The 19,968-nt window shown below is 37.9% G+C and overlaps 1 protein-coding gene across 2 annotated transcripts in view; it reads left to right on the top strand.

The window, feature by feature from the left end:
- LOC145989407 (UPF0389 protein CG9231) overlaps positions 1–14,543 on the top strand; it is a 36,318-nt gene extending 21,775 nt beyond the window's left edge. Inside the window, exon 4 of one of the 2 annotated variants that reach the window (XM_083124747.1) lies at positions 13,223–14,543. In XM_083124747.1, the coding sequence (XP_082980873.1) occupies positions 13,223–13,409 (187 nt within the window). In that variant the 3' untranslated portion in view covers positions 13,410–14,543. The remainder of the gene's footprint in view (positions 1–13,222) is intronic. The other variant, XM_083124746.1, reaches the window with a different exon arrangement.
- The last annotated feature ends 5,425 nt before the right edge of the window (positions 14,544–19,968 follow it).

Genomic DNA, 19,968 nt, shown 5'->3' with positions numbered 1-19,968 from the left:
TTCTGAAACACACTTTCAATTAAATTGATCATAGAACTAAGGCTATGGGAATAGCAAATGACATCATCCGTGTACACTGAAAGTTCAGAACTATCTATTCCTTGTAATGCTAACTCACTCACTTTATTCATTACTGGACTACTCGTGGACATTCCTTAGGGTAACCGTTCAAAGCGGAATGAAACCACATTGTTGAAAGAGAACGCTGTAATGTCTTAAGAATGTTCTGATAGTTCAACTTTGAAATAAACGCTGGAGAAATATTAAACTGTGTAATACTTTTTTCCGGACATTTCTGTCAAAATGGTTGTAATATCTCAGGGTCTGAAGCGAGATAGGCTCAATTACACAGTTTAATTGACGGAGGTCAGATACTAGTCTATAAGAGCAATCAGATTTGTTTGCTAATAGTACTGGATGTCTGTAGGGACTGTCCATACAGTGAGTAATTACACCTTGCTCTAATAGCTTGCTAATTTCTTTTTTCATAATATGCACGTTAAACTGGCTTGTTTAATGCATACAAACCTGTCAAGCTGAAAACTCTAGTTGTTCCCTACGAGAGACATAGCGAATTCATTTTTCTTCGAGTTTTTGCTATGTGCTAAAGTTTAATTGCGTCGTAGTGTAGTAAGTCTAGTTTCCTAATCTCATTGCAAAATTGCATCTGCCAGTCATAACGAACTGGAAAAATCTTCTAGTCTTAGACGTCTGCTAAATGCCTTGGCTAAATGCTGCGAAATAGCTTCCGAGGGAACAGCTCGTGTCCACCTGTTCCACCAGCAAGACACACGCAGCGGCAGGACAAGAAATCGAATGTTGTATGATAGCTTTTAGTTCATTAAACTTTACAGAAAATACAGCAATCCAACACCTATCCTAACCGAATTAAAAACTAAAATGAAATTGTACACAAGGCATTTTCAAACAAGTTACTACTTTATAAAATGATTAACTGGATACTCTTCCAGTCGCAAATTATTGTTGTCCTTATTCGTTCCCGAGAAGGGAGTTTGGAACAGTTCGCATTTTGTCACAATTTCTACAAATCTAGCAGACTCATGAAAAAACTCGGTCATCTGATTGCCATTATTGCATTGAGGACGTTTGAATTACAAGAATACTCAACTCTACAAAAAAATGTCAACTTAATCTACAAATAGAGATGAAACAGGTTTCGACAAAACATTTTTTTCTCTGATCACTCATAAATTGCTTTCATTATTTTTTTCTTTGTTGTGCATAAACAATTTTGTTTTTAATGTTTTCTTTACATTGTATCATATTTAACACGAATAATTTACTGCCCGCGCTGCAATCCGGATTTCGTGAGAAACACAGCACAGCCACTGCTCTTGCTAAAGTTGTGGATGATATTCTCTATGCCATTGATAAACAACAAGTCACTATTTTAGTACTTCTGGATCTCAGTAAGGCTTTTGACACTGTGCAGCATGACTTGTTATTAGCCAAACTTAAATATTACAAGTTTTCTCCTTCAACATTAAACTGGTTTCAAACATATCTATTTAACAGACGTCAAAGGGTCGTATTACATAATTCACCATCTCACGTGTCTCAACCTATAACGCTGAAAGCAGGCGTGCCGCAAGGATCGATATTAGGCCCCCTACTCTTCACCCTTTACACTGCAGATTTGCAGCAAGTTATAAAATTCTTCACTCCACATTTTTACGCAGACGATACCCAGTTATATTTCTCAGATCACTATGCTTCGTTGGAACATAAGCTTCAGTCACTAAATTCTGACTTGAACAGCGTCAGTAACTGGTGTGTATCTAACGGTCTTAAAATAAATCCAGAAAAATCCACTTTCATGATCATTGGTTCTAATTATTCAAGGTCGTTAATTAAAAATATTAAGTTCGAGCTCAAAATAAACAATTTGCCCATTACCAGGAATAACACTGCTAAAAATCTTGGTCTGATTTTTGACGAAATTTTTGATTGGACAGAACATGTAAAGACGCAATGTAGGAAAGCTTATGGAACACTTAGGAATCTGAATCGTTTCCGTGACTTCCTCCCTGCGGAATGCAAGCTAAGACTCATCCAAGCATTAATCTACCCATTGTTCGACTATTGTGATAATGTTTACGGCCCTCAACTCTCGCAAAAGCTCAGTAAAAAAATACAAATGGTGCAAAATGCCTGCTCCCGATACATTTTTCAAGCAAAAAGATCCGATCATATTCTTCCATTCTTAAATAATAATCAGGTTCTTACCATGGCAAACAGAAGGAAGTTGCACTATCTCTGTTTTATACGCCGCATACTGACAGAAGGTAAACCGCAGTACCTGTTTGAGAAGATGCATTCCCGTAGGGAAATCCATCAGTATGTTACCCGTAAGCGGAACAACTTCGATTTACCCCATCAGTCTACCACGGCCTACAAATCCTCTTTCTCCTTTTCGGCTCCCAAAGCATGGAATGCATTGCCTGCAAATATCGCTAGTGTAAAAAACCCATTATATTTTAAAGGTAAAATAAAAGATCTGCTGTTAATGGAACAATGGCAGAGTCGGGGCACATACTGAAGGTATCAAGTCACTCACTATAAGGAATTGTATTATTGTATTATTATTACTATTGTCTTTTTTATTCCTAGTTACACTTTTTTTTTGCAACTAATTCCTATGTATTTTTTTTTCTTTCTTCATTTTTTATTTTTATTATTATTATTATTATTATTTTACGTTTAGCTTACTGCTCCATAAGTTTATAATCATCTCATATGTATTCTCATATTGACAAGGGTTAGGTGGCAGAGCAGCCCTTGGCTGAACCTCGCCCGCTGAATAAAGAAATTTATTATTATTATTATTATTATTATTTGCTTTAACATTGGTATTGTTATAATTTTAACGTGCTTCATGTATGTCACTTCTGACAATTTGTAACATATTTATCGTATGTTTATTATATTACGACAGGTATGGGAGGGGAGGGGGCAAGTGCAGGTCACCTGTTCCCCTGCCTGATTTAGCACCACACGCCACTGATTAAATCCAAGTTGAATATAGTATAAATATTTGAACCATGAATGGTGATCATCATAGCAAAAACATCTCAAGGAAGTTTTCAAATTCTTGATAATTCTTTCAGCTAAATTTGCACGAGGATTATAAGCACTGATAGTGATATGTCTTATATCATTGTCATAAAAGAATCCTGCAAAATATTCTGATGTAAAGTAACTTGCATTATCGTTGGTTATTTCAGCAAATTCCCAAATTGGAGAAAATATCTTAACAGATAATCAGCTATGATTTTTGACGTAAGTTTTCGTATGGGTTGAAACCATACGAAATGAGTTGCACAATCTACAACTACTAGGATGTATTAATACCCATGTGATTGAGGCAAAACTCCCACAATATCACAGCAAACATGCTGTAAAGGCATCTTAATAACTTCAGAAGTTAATACATTTGCAGGAGACATATTAGTGTATTTTGCCTTCTGACAAATTGGACATGACATAACTTTTTGTTTAACATAATTTAACATGTTATCCCAAGTATAAAATCTTTGCAGTTTCTTCAGGGTTCGGGACCAATTTCTATGTATTCCTCCTAATGCACTTGTATGATAGAAATCAACCAGTGCTTTAATCATAAGTTTTGGAACAAAAACTTTAAATGGCATATTTTTGTTTTCTTAAAGACTATACCGCTTTCACAATACAATTTGGAACTTTTAATTTTTGAACCTGTATCTTGGAAAACTTTTGTGTTTTTCTTTACCAGAAATAATGCCATGTTATCTACCCTTAGTACAATTTTTTTGTTTAAGATAATATGAAAATTTTTCTAAACAAAGGACAAGAGATTTTAACTCGTGCTCATAAATGGTTCTGTTTTTAGAACTTTCTGGTATCTTTTTAGAAAAAATTAAACTAGTTGAGTATCCCATTATCATCTGGTTGCATCAGACAGCCCCCATAACTTTTAAGTGACACATCAGTATCTAATAGATTTTTTCAATATCTGGAAGTGACAAAATTGCATTTTCCATAAATAATCTTTTAATTTGATTAAAACTATCTTCATGAATAGTTTCCGTTGGAATGGTGTTTTTCATGAACCGAGCCCGTAAAGTGGTGTTGCTATTTCAGCGAACCCTGGGAGTCATGTATGAAAAAAATTGAAAAATCCCAGACAACGGCACAATGCACGTAAATTTTTCTATCCTTTCAGGATCTATTTCTATTTTGTGATCTTTAATCAAGAAACCAATACATTTAATTTCTTTAGTGATAAATGTACTATACTTTTTTGATACATACGATTTTTTTCAGACGTTCAAAAACGGTACGTAAATCGGTTTCAAAATCCTTACTTATGATAATTATATCGTCAGTATAATATTCTAAGCATTTGCCTCGCAAATCTCCCTATATACGTTCCATCATTCTTGCGAGACAAGCTGTACCTATGGTCATACCATATGGAACTAGACAATATCTTAATTGTTGCGTTGGCGTAAGGAAAGCAGTAATCTCTACTTTTTTCATCTAATAAAACCTGGTGAAAAGCATTTCGGACATCGAGTACTGAATAGATATTTCCCCGAGAGAAGTACGAAAGAGATTCTTGCATAGGTTGTGTTGGGTATGAATCATACACAATCTTTTTATTTAGTTCTGAATAATCTACCACTAATCGTTTATTGGAACCTTTCCCCTTAACTATAAATGCAGGACTCTCATAAGGCGAATTACATGGTTTTACTAACTTTGCATCTATTAATATTTGAACTGCATTGTCTATTTCCTTTTGTTCGGTGAATAATAAGGAGGTTTACGCACGGGAATAATGTATGTAACATGAATCGTATATTTCCACCCATTGAAACCCCACATTTTCAGTCACTACTGTATTATAAGAATGTAACAACTCGCAAAGTTGTTCTTTCCAGTAGTCCTCATCCTGATCTGTTTGGAGGTTGGTGCTGCCTACTTCACTTTGCTCTCCAGACTCCATCTTGAAGTTGAAATTTGCCTGCCCAGGTGTCGTAGCTCGGTAAAAGCGAAAGTTTCCCTGGTGCAGGTTTGGCTGTCTTCCTCTTCTTCTACCACCTGTTCCGTAGTGTTGCCCCGCTGGAGTTGACCTTGGAGGTGTCTTACTTGGAACATCCTGTTGCCTGGAATATTGTTGTGGATAACTTGTCTGTAACGAATTAAAGTCTGTAAACAAACTGCTCAAATGCCACTTTATTGGTGTTTTCACTTTCGCGTACGTAACCATAATGCACTTTTGTTGAAATTAAAGAAGAAGATTATTGTTTTTCATAAAGTTTACACCAAGCAGCACTATGTCCACTTGAAGATTTTCATATAAATATGCTCATATAGGCCAAGTCAATGTTTCAAGCTGTACAGTGAATTGCACTACCTTTTTAAGGATGACGTTCTGTTCTCCTTGTGTTATCTTTAAATAACAATCTTTAACATTAACTGGACACTTTGAATGTAATAAATGAAATGTTTTATTACTAATTTAATTTTCTGTGCTTCCGGTATCAAGACATACTTTAACATTTAGTACTTTGTTTAATGTACTATCTACAAATACTTGACACGGTTATGCCAGTTTTAACAATAGGACATTACAGAAGGTTGATCCGTCTATATGTGTCCGATTTTGACGTCTCACCTACTTTAGGAAAAACCACGGGACCACCAGCGGTTGCCTTTGATGTGAACACCATGGGTCCCGGCAATAGCCCTGCACCGTAACTTCCATTGTAGGAGGCTCCGTTGAAGTACAGGAACGGGAATCTTGAGCCACTCCTCCTGGCAGGCTTTCCAGAGGCCAGGACAGTGGTGACACGATAAGATGCAAGTGCTCTTTTCAATAGGCCAAACCCGCAAAAATCCATGGGACTGTCATCAGGTGACTTCACTGGTATGTCCTGGAAGGGAATAGCCTGGATGCCAGTGTCTGCCGCCATTTGTTGCAGAAATCTCTGTGTAGAATGAGATGTATGTGATGAGGCCTTATCCATATACACACGGACCTGATTTATTGCATTTCCATACAAAGGAGCAGATCGTCTCTATAAATTGGTGTGAGGATATGTTGCTGATAAAATGCAGAGTTGATTTTGCAGTTTTTAGGCACCCGCCGAATCGTTAACTTGCCTTCAGAGCAGTATCCCACGACAACCAGAAATCCCTTCGCGAAACTTGCTTTGCACTGACGGATGAAGTCAGGATGGGTTTTTGCATCTCGTGGGGTGTACATTACGGCTCGAATTTTGCCACAATTGGATAGATAAATCCATGCTTCATCGAGTGTGGCAACAAACTTCCACTTTTTCCCCGGACAGATGGCGTTCATAGAGGCAACTGCAGTGAGTCTTTCTCTCCCTCCGATGGGCCGCAGTGAGGAAGAAATTTTAACTGCCCCATACAATTCGACAGAGAACCTTGCTCTGCATCTGTATGCACGTTAAACTGGCTTGTTTAATGCATACAAACCTTGATGTAAGCGTGCAGTGGAAGATTTTCCCTTAAAGGTGTACTTATTTGCTATGGGGAAGCTATGCTATTCGAATGTACAGATACAACACTGTTCCAGATTATGCGAGTTTATTAACATAATGTGCAAGCACAATTAGACTACATAAATAAAGTTTGTTCGACGATAAACTCACTGAAAGAAAAGCATTGTCTTCTCACTTAGGCCAGTTTGATGGATATTCGTTTAACTAATTAATAATGAACTAAATCTGTCTTTTGACTGTCAAGTCACTTCTTCATATAGTATAGAAGAGAAAGATTATGACCAAATAGAATTGAGTGAGTGCATGCAAGAGCGGAACTTAAAACATTACGGAAAGTACTTATCCTTCTCCTCCATATCGTGGTTCCTCGGACACCAAAGTGTCTACCTTGAGGAAAACAACTTCCTCTCCCTGGGTCAGAATCCAAAATGCACTGCCTTAAGGGCTGCGAGGTTGCACAGAGGCTTTCTTATTACGTCGTTGCGTAACATATTCTATTGACTTCTGGTGGCAAAATTAATAATGATTACATCAATCTGGCACAAATGAAACAGAAATATAACAAAATGACGGCTCCACGTGCACTATGGTCCACGGTAATGGAATGGTAGGGGGTACGGTTTTGCGTATACAAGAATAGTATTTTTTAGTTTGATGTCATATTTCAAGATGTTAGTTTTAGATAACTTGTCGCCAGGCCAATGAACGACATCTGTGTACATGTATACCAGCTTAAGAATTTTCTTTGTCTTCAGTCAGTATTTCAGGATTACAGTAGCATTTGGAATTGTAATTGCATATTTAGCCATAGTTGATTGAGATGGGGCGAAAAGATGGTTGATTTTCTTGGTAGGTGGGGGAGGGTGGAAATGGACATGTTAATGGATGTTTGGGTGTGTGGATTCAACTGAACTGTTTCTGTGACTGTAGCTGTCCCTTTAAATACATTTACAGTCTCAGAGTAGTTTGTTTAATTTTGGAGATATTCCACTTCAGTATACGTATGTCCTAAATGATTGGTGGTAATAGTATTGTTATTTAGTGAAATATCACACTTCTGTGTTTTTAAAAAACATTTTCTAGGATTGGAGGAAGTGTTTTTGATTCTTCAACTCTAAAAGGATGTGAATATTTGCATTTGCCAATTGTGATAGGAAATGCTACAATCTCAGTAACTGTTAGTTTTGTCCCAGTAACACCTTGAATGTTGGAGTGTACGTTATATGTTTTCACTTGAGACGGGAGTAGGTGCTTAGGAAAGATGCTAATCTGGGAGCCCACGTCTGCAAGTTAATCAATTTGTTTCTCCTGAATGTTGGCTTTAATATAAAATAACCCATTTTTCTCAATTATAAGAATTGTGTCTGTTCTGAATTTATCTTCAAGTTTGCTCCTGTAACTCGAAGATGACTTTAGTTTAACCTATTAGCCCTGTCTGGATTAAGAAAGCATCTTGAGCTTTCGTGATTATTTCTACCACAAAATATACAGTTTGGTACATTAGTGTTGTACCGATTAGCCGTATTTCTATATTCTCCCCTTGGATTAAATCTTTGGGAACCCCTAGATTGACCTCTTATGTTGGAACGGTAGTGTCCTCTTTGATTAGCCTGACCATTACTTTTGTACCTGGGGAATTCTCTTTTCCCCTCACTTTTATATCTTTCATCCATGTTACTTGCTGTGTTGTTAGAATTAAATGCAAATTCGAGGATATTTGCGCAAAAGTGAAACACAGAACTGGAAATTTGAATTTCTTTGGCGGAAAGACATAGACCCTCTACCTGTGCAGTGATCTCGTCTACCTGATTTTTTCTCTTTTCTCTTTTTGACCACTAAGATTTGCTGTAGTTGTGGGAGGATTTTGATGCTCGGATTGTGGTGCCGTGGTGTGGCTGGTTTGGAAACTACTTGGGTTTGGGAAATTTTGTCATTGATATTGGTGCGTGGGAGCAGAAATCGGAAAATGTCCTTGAGGATTTTGTGGGAGATTCTGCTGTTAGGTGTAGAGGGAGAGAGGCCTGTTGGTCTATATACGAGGGGGAAGGATTTGGACTTTGATTGGCTTGAGGAATGTACTGAAAGTTTGTTTGAGCGGTGTTGGGAAAGGAATTGCTGTGCATTGGAAATGAACTGGGAGGTGGGGGAGAGTGAGTTTAGGTCAGTGTTTTACTATATCGAGCATGCGCTAATGCATGCTTGCTTGCTCTCTCTCTCTTTCTTTTTTTGTAACTAAACGAGACTGAATTCATGCTTCTTGTCGTTCAAAATTCTGTAAGTGGGAGATACAATCTTCAGTTTTCAAGATTTGCCTATTAGTTAGGCACCCAATATATTTGGAGCATAGTCCTGTTATTATATATGACAAAATTGATCTTCAGATGCCCCAGGAAAATACTGTAATACTAGACTTTTTTGCTATTACATAAGCGTGAACAGGTTGTCAGCAATTGCTTTTGTTCGAACACTATCTGCACTGGTTGACGGCAAATAAGCTCCCCTCAATAGAGTACCTCATTCTTAATATGGGCGTATGTCAAGTCATTAAAGTGTGGTTTTGTCTTAATGTCCTGGAAGTGGGTTAAAGCTGTGTCGGTCAAAAAGAGGGGTAGCATTTCTTTCTTTTTCATGTTATTCCAGTTAGAACCGATTGCAATCGACTCAAATTTGAAGAAGAATTGTTCGATTTCTTTAGGATTTTGTCCGCTGAAGGGATGAGGGTACAACACTTGAGGTATGTTAGTTGCCATTATGGGGATGGAGTATAAGTCTTCATGTAAATTAAGTTGCGAACTATTCATGCACGTTGATTTTTACAAGAGAGAAAGACAAGGGGGGTAATTGCACTGAAAGTATACATTTACGTCATGAGAAAGAAAAAAAATACTTGTTCTATAAACAAATTCAAGTACTTGTTCTTGGCATTATGTAATTGTTCTTTGAGTTTGGAACCTAATAAAAAGTTTTGGCAGGTGAGGTTAACTAAAAAAAAACGGGAAAACTTTAGATATTTAGGAGCAATTTTGCACGGGAGTGTACAAAATTACAAGAGAGTCTAAGCATCTCCACCATGAAGTGTGGATCAAATAAAGATCAGGGATCAAGAGTCACTGGGATGTAGCAAATTATAAAGCAAGAGACTTACGGTTCATAACAACTGCAAAAAGGGGCCCGCCCAAGTCATGAAGGAAAAGATGAGTTCTGAGTGAGAATGCTCTCTCCACACTTATCATACCTGCCGCTGTTCTTGTAGAGTCCTGTCCTAGACAAATACATAAGTCGTGTCCATAACTTGTCAGAGTCCGTACTTCAACTCTGATCAATGTTCCTCCATTATCCCGCGCTAAGTGTATTGAAAGAAATAACTGAGTAAACGTAGAGCGATGTCCTTCAGGACTTTTCTTTTATCCTTCTGCCGGACTAGAGGTTATTCTCCTCAAGTTCTCTATCAGCGAGGTGTACTTTCGCAACCTCCCATATAACCTCAGCACGAAGGCATTAGGAAACCCAGCACATTTTTGGGTTAACTAAAGGCAGTCGATGGAGGAGACAGGTTAATGAACAGTGCAAAGATAGCATTAAACGAGCCTCTTCTCTATCCTCACTCATTATACCTCATCAATAAATACAAAGCACATCCAGAAAGTAAGTACCATTTGCAATTTATGCTGCAGCTGCAGTGCAATCACAAGAGTGTGCATGCATGCAGAGTAGTTGGACCCATTGGCAAGGCAGAGACATCAGCGTTAGACAGAAGTGGAGATGCTTCGTAATGGGTTGTGATAATGTTCAAGAAAATCTAAACACCTACCACGTGTGCAGTGCGCTCAGTCATACTGTTTTTGAATGCACGGAATGTGTCAGCAGCTGAAATTCACAGTCTAATTGGTGAAGTGTGTGGTGAACAGATCATGAGTTCTCAATGGTAGGGAGATGGGTGCAACAGTTTTACAAAGGAACTATGTGCATGATGAGGAACACAGTGTGCGACCATCTCTGGTGACAGACAAATTGGTTCATGCTGTGGAAGAGAAGATTAAAAGAGAACTGACGATTCACCCTAACACTGTCTGTGCATTTTCCACAAATTTCTCAGTTGCTGCTTCATGAAATTGTGTCAGACAGACTGAACTTCCGGAAATTGTGTGCCTGCTGGTCCCACGCTCGCTTACAGGGGACCACAAAAAGAACCGAAAGGGGAGTGCATTACTGTTTTTGACATGGTACTGTGAGGAGGGTGATGACTTTTTGAATTGCATTGTGACTGGGGACGAGACATGGGTGTTGCATGAAACTCCGGAAACAAAACGACAGTTCATGGAGTGGAAGCACACGTGGCTTGTGCACAGTGTTTTGGGACATAGTGTATTGCTTGTGGACGTATTGGGGCGAGGCGAAACCATCAGCCATAACTCTCTGAAAATTGCATCGTGCAATCCAAAACAAGCAACATGGCATGTTTATCAGAGGTGTTCTCTTCATTCACGACAATGCTCGTCCCCATATAGCCCAGACCTCGCCCTGTCTGATTTTCATCTCTTGTTGCACCTGAAAGCTTTCCTTGCTGGCCAGACCTTCGAGGATGACTATGCGGTCAAACAAGCTGTTACCACTTGGTTATCAACAAAGGCAGCATCGTTCTTTGATATGGGAGATACAAAATATGGTGTCTCTTTATGATAAATGTTTCAACAGGGATGGTAATTATGTTGAAACATAGTCCAAGGCCTGTACCTCAGTGTACAATAAAGCGTTTTGTTCCATTACATTTTGTGCTTTTATAATTGGCCAACGGAACTTACTTTCTGGGTGACCCTTGTATAATTGTTTACATTCTAAAGGTATGTGTGTAAATAAGAGAGACGTTACAGGACTAAAATGTCGTCATCTGCACATGTCAATTGCTATCTCTGCCCAGAGCCAAAACGAATGCATTGTATAATAGTGCATGATTGTTATAAGCAAGTGCAAGCAGTTATTTCTCAATTTAACTGATATATTCATCTCCTGGTAACATTATGGAACAGTGACAGTAGTAGTGGGGCAGGGGATGGATGCCCTATAGTCAACCAGTCAAATCCACGGGAAACAAATATAATAATAAAAGACAAACATTCTTTTAACCCAAATTTGCATTTTTGGGATGTATTAACCTTTACTTTGATTTTAGTCGATATTTCGCCCATGCAGCTGATTACAAAATTCCTGTTTTTTTTATTACTGTGATACTTTTCTCTTCGGTCTGAAACACTTAAAAGTGGGTTAAACGAAGCTTTGGCACGTCATGTGGAGGCACCTCCCTCGAGTCCAAAGTTACTTAAGTTGACGCAAATTTTAAATTTGTACACTTATTTGACAAAAAATGTTATAACTGGTAGACTATTTGACCAATCTACTTCGGGTAACTTTTGTTTTGCAGCTAAAACATTAGGGCATGCGCAGAAATGAAAACGCCAAAGCCAATAAGCGGGATTGGGTGGGCTGCGGCCCCCAAATTTCAATGAAAAAATCATAAAAATGGGAATTTGCCCCCTCTTCCCCCGCTATTCTGGGAAGGGGACAAACTTTAGCCTTATTTTCAGATGGTCCTTTCTCAACCGAATGAAAGTCATTTCATGTTCCTGGGTGCATTACATTATCGAATATGTGAAACAAACTTCCCATTTTTAAGATTTTTCTTTGAAAGTTGGTGGCCGTGGCCCACCCAACCCCTCTTATTAGCTTTGGCATTTTGATTTCTGCACGGTTGCATACCCTGATGTTTTAGCTGCAAAACAAAAGTTACCCGAAGTACATTGGTCAAATAGTCTACGAGTTATAACATTTTTTGTCAAATAAGTGTACGGATTTAAAATTTGCCCCAAAAGGCCTCGGTGAAACCGTAAAAATGTTATAACTCGTAGACTATTTGACCAATCTTCTTCGGGTAACCTTTGTTTTGCAGCTAGAACATCAGGGCATGCAACCGTGCAGAAATCAAAACACCAAAGACAATAAGAAGGGTTGCGTGGGCCACGGCCCCCAACTTGCAATGAAAAAATCATAAAAATGGGGAGTTTGCCCCCCTCTTCCCCTGCTATTTTGGGAAGGGGATGCAAACTTTAGCCTTATTTTCAAAGAATGGTCCTTTCTCAACCGAATGATAGTCATTTCATGTTCCTGGGTGCATTACATTATCGAATATGTAAAACAAACTCCCCATTTATGATTTTTTCATTGAAAGTTGGGGGCCGTGGCCCACCCAACCCCTCTTATTGGCTTTGGCATTTTGATTTCTGCATGGTTACATGCCCTGATATTTTAGCTGCAAAGCAAAAGTTACCCGAAGTAGATTGGTCAAATAGTCTACGAGCTATAACATTTTTTGTCAAATAAGTGTACAATTTTAAAATTCGCGCCAAAGACCTCGGTGAAACCGGGGTTACTTTCTGACGACCCCCTCGGCAGAGTAAAGGTTAAATCCCAGAAAAAAATGTCCTTTTTAATTTTTTCTGGTGCCATCACTGGTATGCAACTATAAGACTTGTGGACTTTGCTTTAGAAAAAAAAGCCACATTGAGAAATTATTAAATAACAGGAAACCTATATATTATTATTGAATACAGAATAATATCTACTTTGCCAGACGGGCATTTTAGTAATACAAGTTGTATACCTATTTATGATTGCTTATTTTAATTCTTTTGCAGTGGTCAAATGATGGAGAAAGCTAAAAATAAAGTTCGCATAAAACTAAACATCATGATGATGGTAGCGGCTGCCATAGGATGCGTTGTTATGGTTTACAGTGGAAAAGCAGCAGCAGCTCGAGGGGAGAGTGTGACCAAACAGAACCTAGAGTGGCACAGGAAAATTAAGGAAGAGTCAGAAAAATGAGCACTTTGTAATATATTTTTTGTTGATAAACATGATGATCGTGCACACACATGTATATGAATCGGAATGTGTAGTTTGAATTATATGTATATGATTCGGTATAATAATGCAGTGACTGTTTCAAATTATTTATAAATATTTGTATTTTTATTATTTGTCCCGCACCGTTGCCATGCGGTCCAAGATGTCATGCTTTGGGCTCCTGCTACAAGACAAGTGCAGGTTCGAGTCTCCTGGGGGAAAGCGTAACAACTTTTCTCTTCAGATTTCATACTGTGTGTGGGGTGTGAGGAAATTAGGGAGCTACGAATAAGTAGCATAACTCTGTCACGGAAACCTACAACAACAAATGGGAGTTCATCGTGCCGACCACACGTCACCCCATAACTGGATGATTTCCAACTAGGCAGGTGGGAGTGAGGCCGGTAGGTTGGCTCTGGTCCTCACAGGCTGTTGTGCCACAAGTTATTATTATTATTCAGCGCCACTTTTCGCTAAGTGAAATGATTAGGATGTGTGATGATCAGAAGAAATTGATGATGGGATACTTAGAAAACACCTATGCTTAGGCTGGGACTTGAACCTGGAAACTTCAGCAGAGCCTGCTTTTTTAATGAATAAAACTGTTAAAGATTGACTTTGGATTGTTTATGCCCCTAGTGAAAAACGATGGTAAATCCAGATGACTGCTGTCTATAAGATAGGATGGTTCATAGAAATATGGTGGTGATCCTAGTCTTTCTGATTAAAAATCAAATGTGTTGAAACTATGGTGGATAGCATTGAAAAAAAAAATAAGGGTACTATTCACCAAAACCTATCAGAGATTAACTCGGATACACTTACTATTCATTTTTCCGCGTAAGTTTTTTTTTCCAGCGATCGATTTTGCCACTCGTCTGGTGGCTTCGTCAGGCGTGAACTGTCTTGCTGCATCTGGCGTGGTTCCTTCTTCTTCCACTTGCGGCGGTGCTTGTTGACGCAGCCCTTTCACTTTTTGTTGTTCTCGGGGTTTTGGCCCTGCACAAGATGGTTCCAGATCTTCGTAGTCTGCTTTCGCAGAGCGGAGTTTGTTTGCGTGTGTAGGAAGCTTTTTTGCGAAAGTTTGGAGTCTGTTTTCTTGTTGCAAGGGGGGGAGGGGGGTGTTGACAAAATTTATTGGAGTGGTAACATAAATTAACTCAAACAGCCTGTCCACCTGGCTGAATGAGACAATACTGGATCATAATTTATCTGTCGATATATCAAAGTAAAACACCTAATAAATGTTAATGTGATATAAATTGTTTCATTGAAGCATATTTTATTGATATTCCTAGTATATTTGATTTCTACATATAATTTCCAGGTTTCAAACAAGGATAAGTCTGATGTTAGGATGATTATGGATTGGTTTAAATTCTTTTTACTTTTTCTTATTGTTTTCTTTATCTTTCATCAGTCGGTTTGCACATGCAGTGTCATGTAATATTTAAAACTTCGAAACTAAATACAGTGGAACCCCAATTTTACGTTCCCACATTATACATTCAATCTTGATGATCCCAACATAGATAAATACCGTATTTACTCCTGTATAATGCACTCTTTTTTCCAAAATTTTTGCTCCCGAAAAATGTGGTACGTATTATGCACGGAATAATTTGGATAGCCAACATTAAACCATAGAAGGTTATTCCATGATTTTGTGACACTTGCATTGATTTTTCATGATTAAGGAACCCTATCATGTTACATATCGTTGTAAAGCTTAAATTCTGTAGTTTCTGAATATGGCAACGGCATTCCATTCAAGATAGTGACACTAATGTGAAATGCGGTTCAAATAACTTCATCACAAAATGAAGGAACATTCTGATTTTTATGGTACTTTGGATGAAAGAAAAGATAAGGAAAAAGAAAATAATAATTAAATTGTATTACTGGCCAAATAATAATATACAAGTAATTGACGCTTGAAACAAAACATTCTCACAAGTTGATTCGTGTGTCGTAACATGCATATCCCCCTTTTGATGGCATTCGTGTATCGTAACAAACATGTTACTCTTCTCATCTAACATTGCGACCTGAAATATTTCGTGAACAACAAATATTGAAAAACTGCTTTCGCAGATATATAGGTATGAGAGGGGCTCATGAAATTAGTGGACACAATACGTGCAGCTACGTAAGGAAGCATGATTTTCAACACAAACTTAGTTTTTCTTAATGGAAACCCCATTTTATTTTCAGCTTATTAGAAAGTACGGAAAAAATAATTTAGAATGGCGCATGTTACATTGAAATACGTCAAGTAGTTCTCAAGTAATTGTAACCTGAAATTGACGCTTAAAACAAAACATTCTCACAAGTTGATTCGTGTGTCGTAACATGCATATCCCCCTTTTGATGGCATTCGTGTATCGTAACAAACATGTTACTCTTCTGCATTTATGCGTTGTGCTTAGGAAAGTTGTTACGTTTCAACAACTGCAGGTTACAATAAAATGTATAGTTTGTACATAAGTAAACTGACAAATTATCTAAAATGTTCTGATACATCTTTCTGAGTTAACAAATAACTGTTAATTAAAAAGTATAAATTTTGAACATACTGCCATCAGTTACATGCATAAATGTTAGTGCATTAACATCTTTCTAATTTTTAACTGGCGTTCATTTATTTAAGTCATAATTTTTAGTACATTGGAACAATCAACTCTTCTCATTTGGTCATGATAAATCTTTAAATTTTCAACTTTGAAACTTTGCAGCTTACACATTTTTCCTTCAAATTGATTTATCAAATTTATCAAATAAAGCAAGGGCGTAACAAAGTGCACTAATTAACAAGAAGTTTGTGATAGTGTACGTACGTCAGAACTGTTGCTAACAAATTGTATTCTCAGACTCTGAAAAGGCCAGGATGATACTTATCTGTGGCGAGTGTAGGAAAAATGCAGTACAAGCGTGCAGGCTGTATGCACGACGGCATTTGCTCTCGGCTCTGCCGACAGGCATAGTGAGGGATGCACCTTCATGCTCAACTTCAGGTTACTATTACTTGAGAACTACTTGACGTATTTCAATGTAACAAAAGCCATTCTTAAGCCTCGGCTGGATGTTTCTCTCAACAGCTTCTCCTACTGACAAAATCTCCTAACATATATGCCTCCAATTTCGGTGATACTCTGCAAGGCTTTTCTAGAAGGATACACGAAGTGATGTAACGAATAAAAAATCGATTTGGGATTCTAGTTTGGCATACAAAAAATTGGAAATGCAGCATTAATTGGATGTAAAAGCAGCTCTAAATGGGGCGTTTGAAGAGTTTTAAATCATTTTACCATTTAGGTTCAATATTTGCATCGTAGTGTCATGAATTTATATAGATTGCACAATATCTTCAACAGAAATTACATAATTTTATTACAAAAAAGACAAGTATTTAGTTCCCACACCTTCTGAAAGTTCGAGGATTTTCCGCTTATGGCACTGCTGTTGCTTCTGGGCAAGCAACCCTCTGAATGTGTATTCTCCCATCTGTGGCACCGGTCATGTGCCGCTCGGAGTGGAGGAGGGGTGGGGAGGGTTTCACACCACTTTTCTTGCTTTGACATCTGGTTTATGTTTTGTCTGCGCAAAGACCTTGGAAACTCAGGGAAGTGCATTCATTCCTTCAGTGGGTGGCTACTTTCAAAATACAAGACAGTCTTGCAAGTCGAGGAAGTGAATCGCCATCACTTCGTTTACACAAATTACGTCAGTTTACAAGTCTGATCCGAAACAAAAAAGCCAGTTACTTCGTTGACTTACTCTGTGATGCTCTCCGATTTTTTTACATATCTAGGTTATGCATCATAATGGGAATTGAACAAAATGTAGGATGGAAGAGGGTGGTTCACAGATTCCCATTTTCACATTTTGACTTTTTTTTTTACCTAATACAATTATAAATACTTACTAAATCTTTTGCACCGTGGTGAGACCCAAGACCTGATTTATTTTAATTTATTGAGGCTCAAAGTAAATAATAAAATAAAAATTTAAATTAACGTTCATCATATTATTATTATTATTATAATCATCCATATTATTATTATTATTATTATGAAATGTATAAAGCGCAAAATTTAATAGGATGACAATGCTCTGTGTGAGTTTGGTGTGGAATAACAAAATTTTAATAAATTTATTTCCAAACCATGAATTTTATCTGAAATTAATGATCTCCCCGATCGCATAGTGGTAACGTCATCACCTTGTAATCAAGGGTTCCCGGGTTAGGGTCCCACTTTAAACTGTAGGTCCAATCCCAATTAGCCTATCTGTGCATAACATAGGACTTAAAACAAAAATTATTGTAAGAGTATGTAAAAATTGACTAAGTTGACTGACGTGTCGGTGTTAAATTAACCTAAAAATTAAAGGACAAATTATACAAAAATAACAGAAAATTTACGAAGGGGAAAATTTATGTTACTGGTTGGAAGATGTAGAGGCTGGGCAAAATGAGACACTTTCCTGGAATCCCCTTCAATTTGAACAGTGACATGACATTGGTAACATTAACTAAGGAAGCATTCATTCATTAACTGACATTCGAGCCTATAGGACTTACGACTTTGCGGTGCATCACAGTCAGAAATCTGGTGAAATCTTAATATTTAGTTTCAAGTGGGATCCAAACCACTCCTTTGGAAGTGGCGTGCCTTCACCGACTATTGAACCTGGGGGCCTCTGATTACAAGGTGTTACCATTAAGCCATCTGGTAGGCCCTCCCTCCTTGGTAATGGTGCATAATATTTAAATACAATTGATTGTATTCCTTTTCCAGCAGTTTAGCGAGTAAAATTTTGCTTACACTCAAAACTAGGTGACTTTTTCTCTCTCACCTCATTTGAGCTGGAATGAGACTTGGGAGATGTAGAACTTGTAATACAGAACACTCCCTTTTATTTATAACTCTTTTCTCTCTCTCTGTGTGTAAAACCATAGTAAATTTTTCACGATTAGGTCTTGTTCCATTTTCCCTCCTGCTTTCTTTGCTCTCTCTCCCTGGCTCTTCAGATATCGAGTTTCCTTCATTTGTTGCTCTTCTCTTTCTCTCCCCCCCTCCACTTGCTTGTTCTTTATTTCGCTTTCTCCCTTTTACTTCAGTTTCTCATTCTCTCTTTCTATAGATTTCTCTGTATGCCTCTCTTTTTATTTCTCTTCCTTTATCTTTCTATGCTCTTTCTTTGTTCCTTTTCTCACTCTATCGTGAGAAATGTTCATCTTCATTTCTCTCAATCCACCCCTCCCTCTGTTATTATAGTCTGTTTTGGTTGGTTTTCCTCTTCCTTTTCCTCTCTTTCAGTCTGTTTTGCCTCTTTATTTTCACTGGAGGCACATGGGACTGTGGTTCGGATCCCACTTTAAACTGTAGGTCCACTCCCGATTAGCCTTTCTGTGCATAAAGTGGACTTAAAACCACAAATCAATCAATCAATCTTTATTTTCACTTTTATTCTCTATCCTTTGGTTTTTAAGCATCACACTCCAGCCTCCTTTAGCCTACCCCCCCTGCCTCTGGGGGTGTTGTCCTCCACTGGTACCTATTTATTTGAGAATGTGTGAACCCCAGAGCCGCTTTATGCAGAGAGAAGGCCGCAAAAATCCAACCTTACAAAACACGCCCAGGAATCTAATCTTATTCTCCTGCAGGCCAGTGAGATGCACAGCTGACTTTACAAAGAGAAAACCTCCCTGTTCTTGAATTCACATAATCCTTGAGTGAGGTGAAAATATGTCTTGGCTGACATGACATGTTTCCTGACATAAAACACACTTTATTAATCATCTGAATGCCATGTGTGTGCATTTAATAGGACTATATGCAAACATAAACCTGTCTTCAAAGCAGCCATTCATACTGTGCAATTACGATTGAAAACAATGCTTTCAAACGCATGGTTTTCCTCGATCAGGGACCACCTCGACTTATTTTTATAAAACACAACAAAATACTACAGATCTCAACAAGCTCTCGAAGAAGATTAAATGACCAAGTGACTCAACATACGTCAGAAACGCCACCCAGTTTTAGGGTTCGATACAAGAGTACTTGTGAATCACCAGAAGTCTGAAAAAATACTGAATACATGGCATTTAGAAGAGACAGCCAGGGGTGCCAATTTTTCAAAAACACTGGGTGGGCTTAAAATTTGAATTCACAAATCACAAATTATTGGGTGGGCTCGGGCCCCACAGACCCGTATAAATTGGTGTCACTGTACACAGTCACCATAAATTGCATAACGAGAATTTTTTGTATGTAGCTATGGTATGGTAAACTCAATTGAATTCAAATGTAACACCATAAGTACGATATAGTTTACAAGTGGGTTGGAAATAATGATCGCTGGTTGAGATGTGTCACTCATAACTAGAAATTTGATGTTTCAAAACAAGACTGAGGGAAAATCTCTCCTATTGTCCCTTCAAATGGCACCCTGCATTAAAATTAATAGATATTCACTACTTTCAAATGACAAAATTCTGGTTTTCCATTTCATCCTCTTCCAAATGAGCACA

Source organism: Lepisma saccharinum, chromosome 6 (assembly GCF_977018435.1).
Source record: "Lepisma saccharinum chromosome 6, izLepSacc3.1, whole genome shotgun sequence".
Lineage (NCBI taxonomy): Eukaryota > Metazoa > Arthropoda > Insecta > Zygentoma > Lepismatidae > Lepisma > Lepisma saccharinum.
This window is presented reverse-complemented; position numbering and strand designations above follow the sequence as displayed.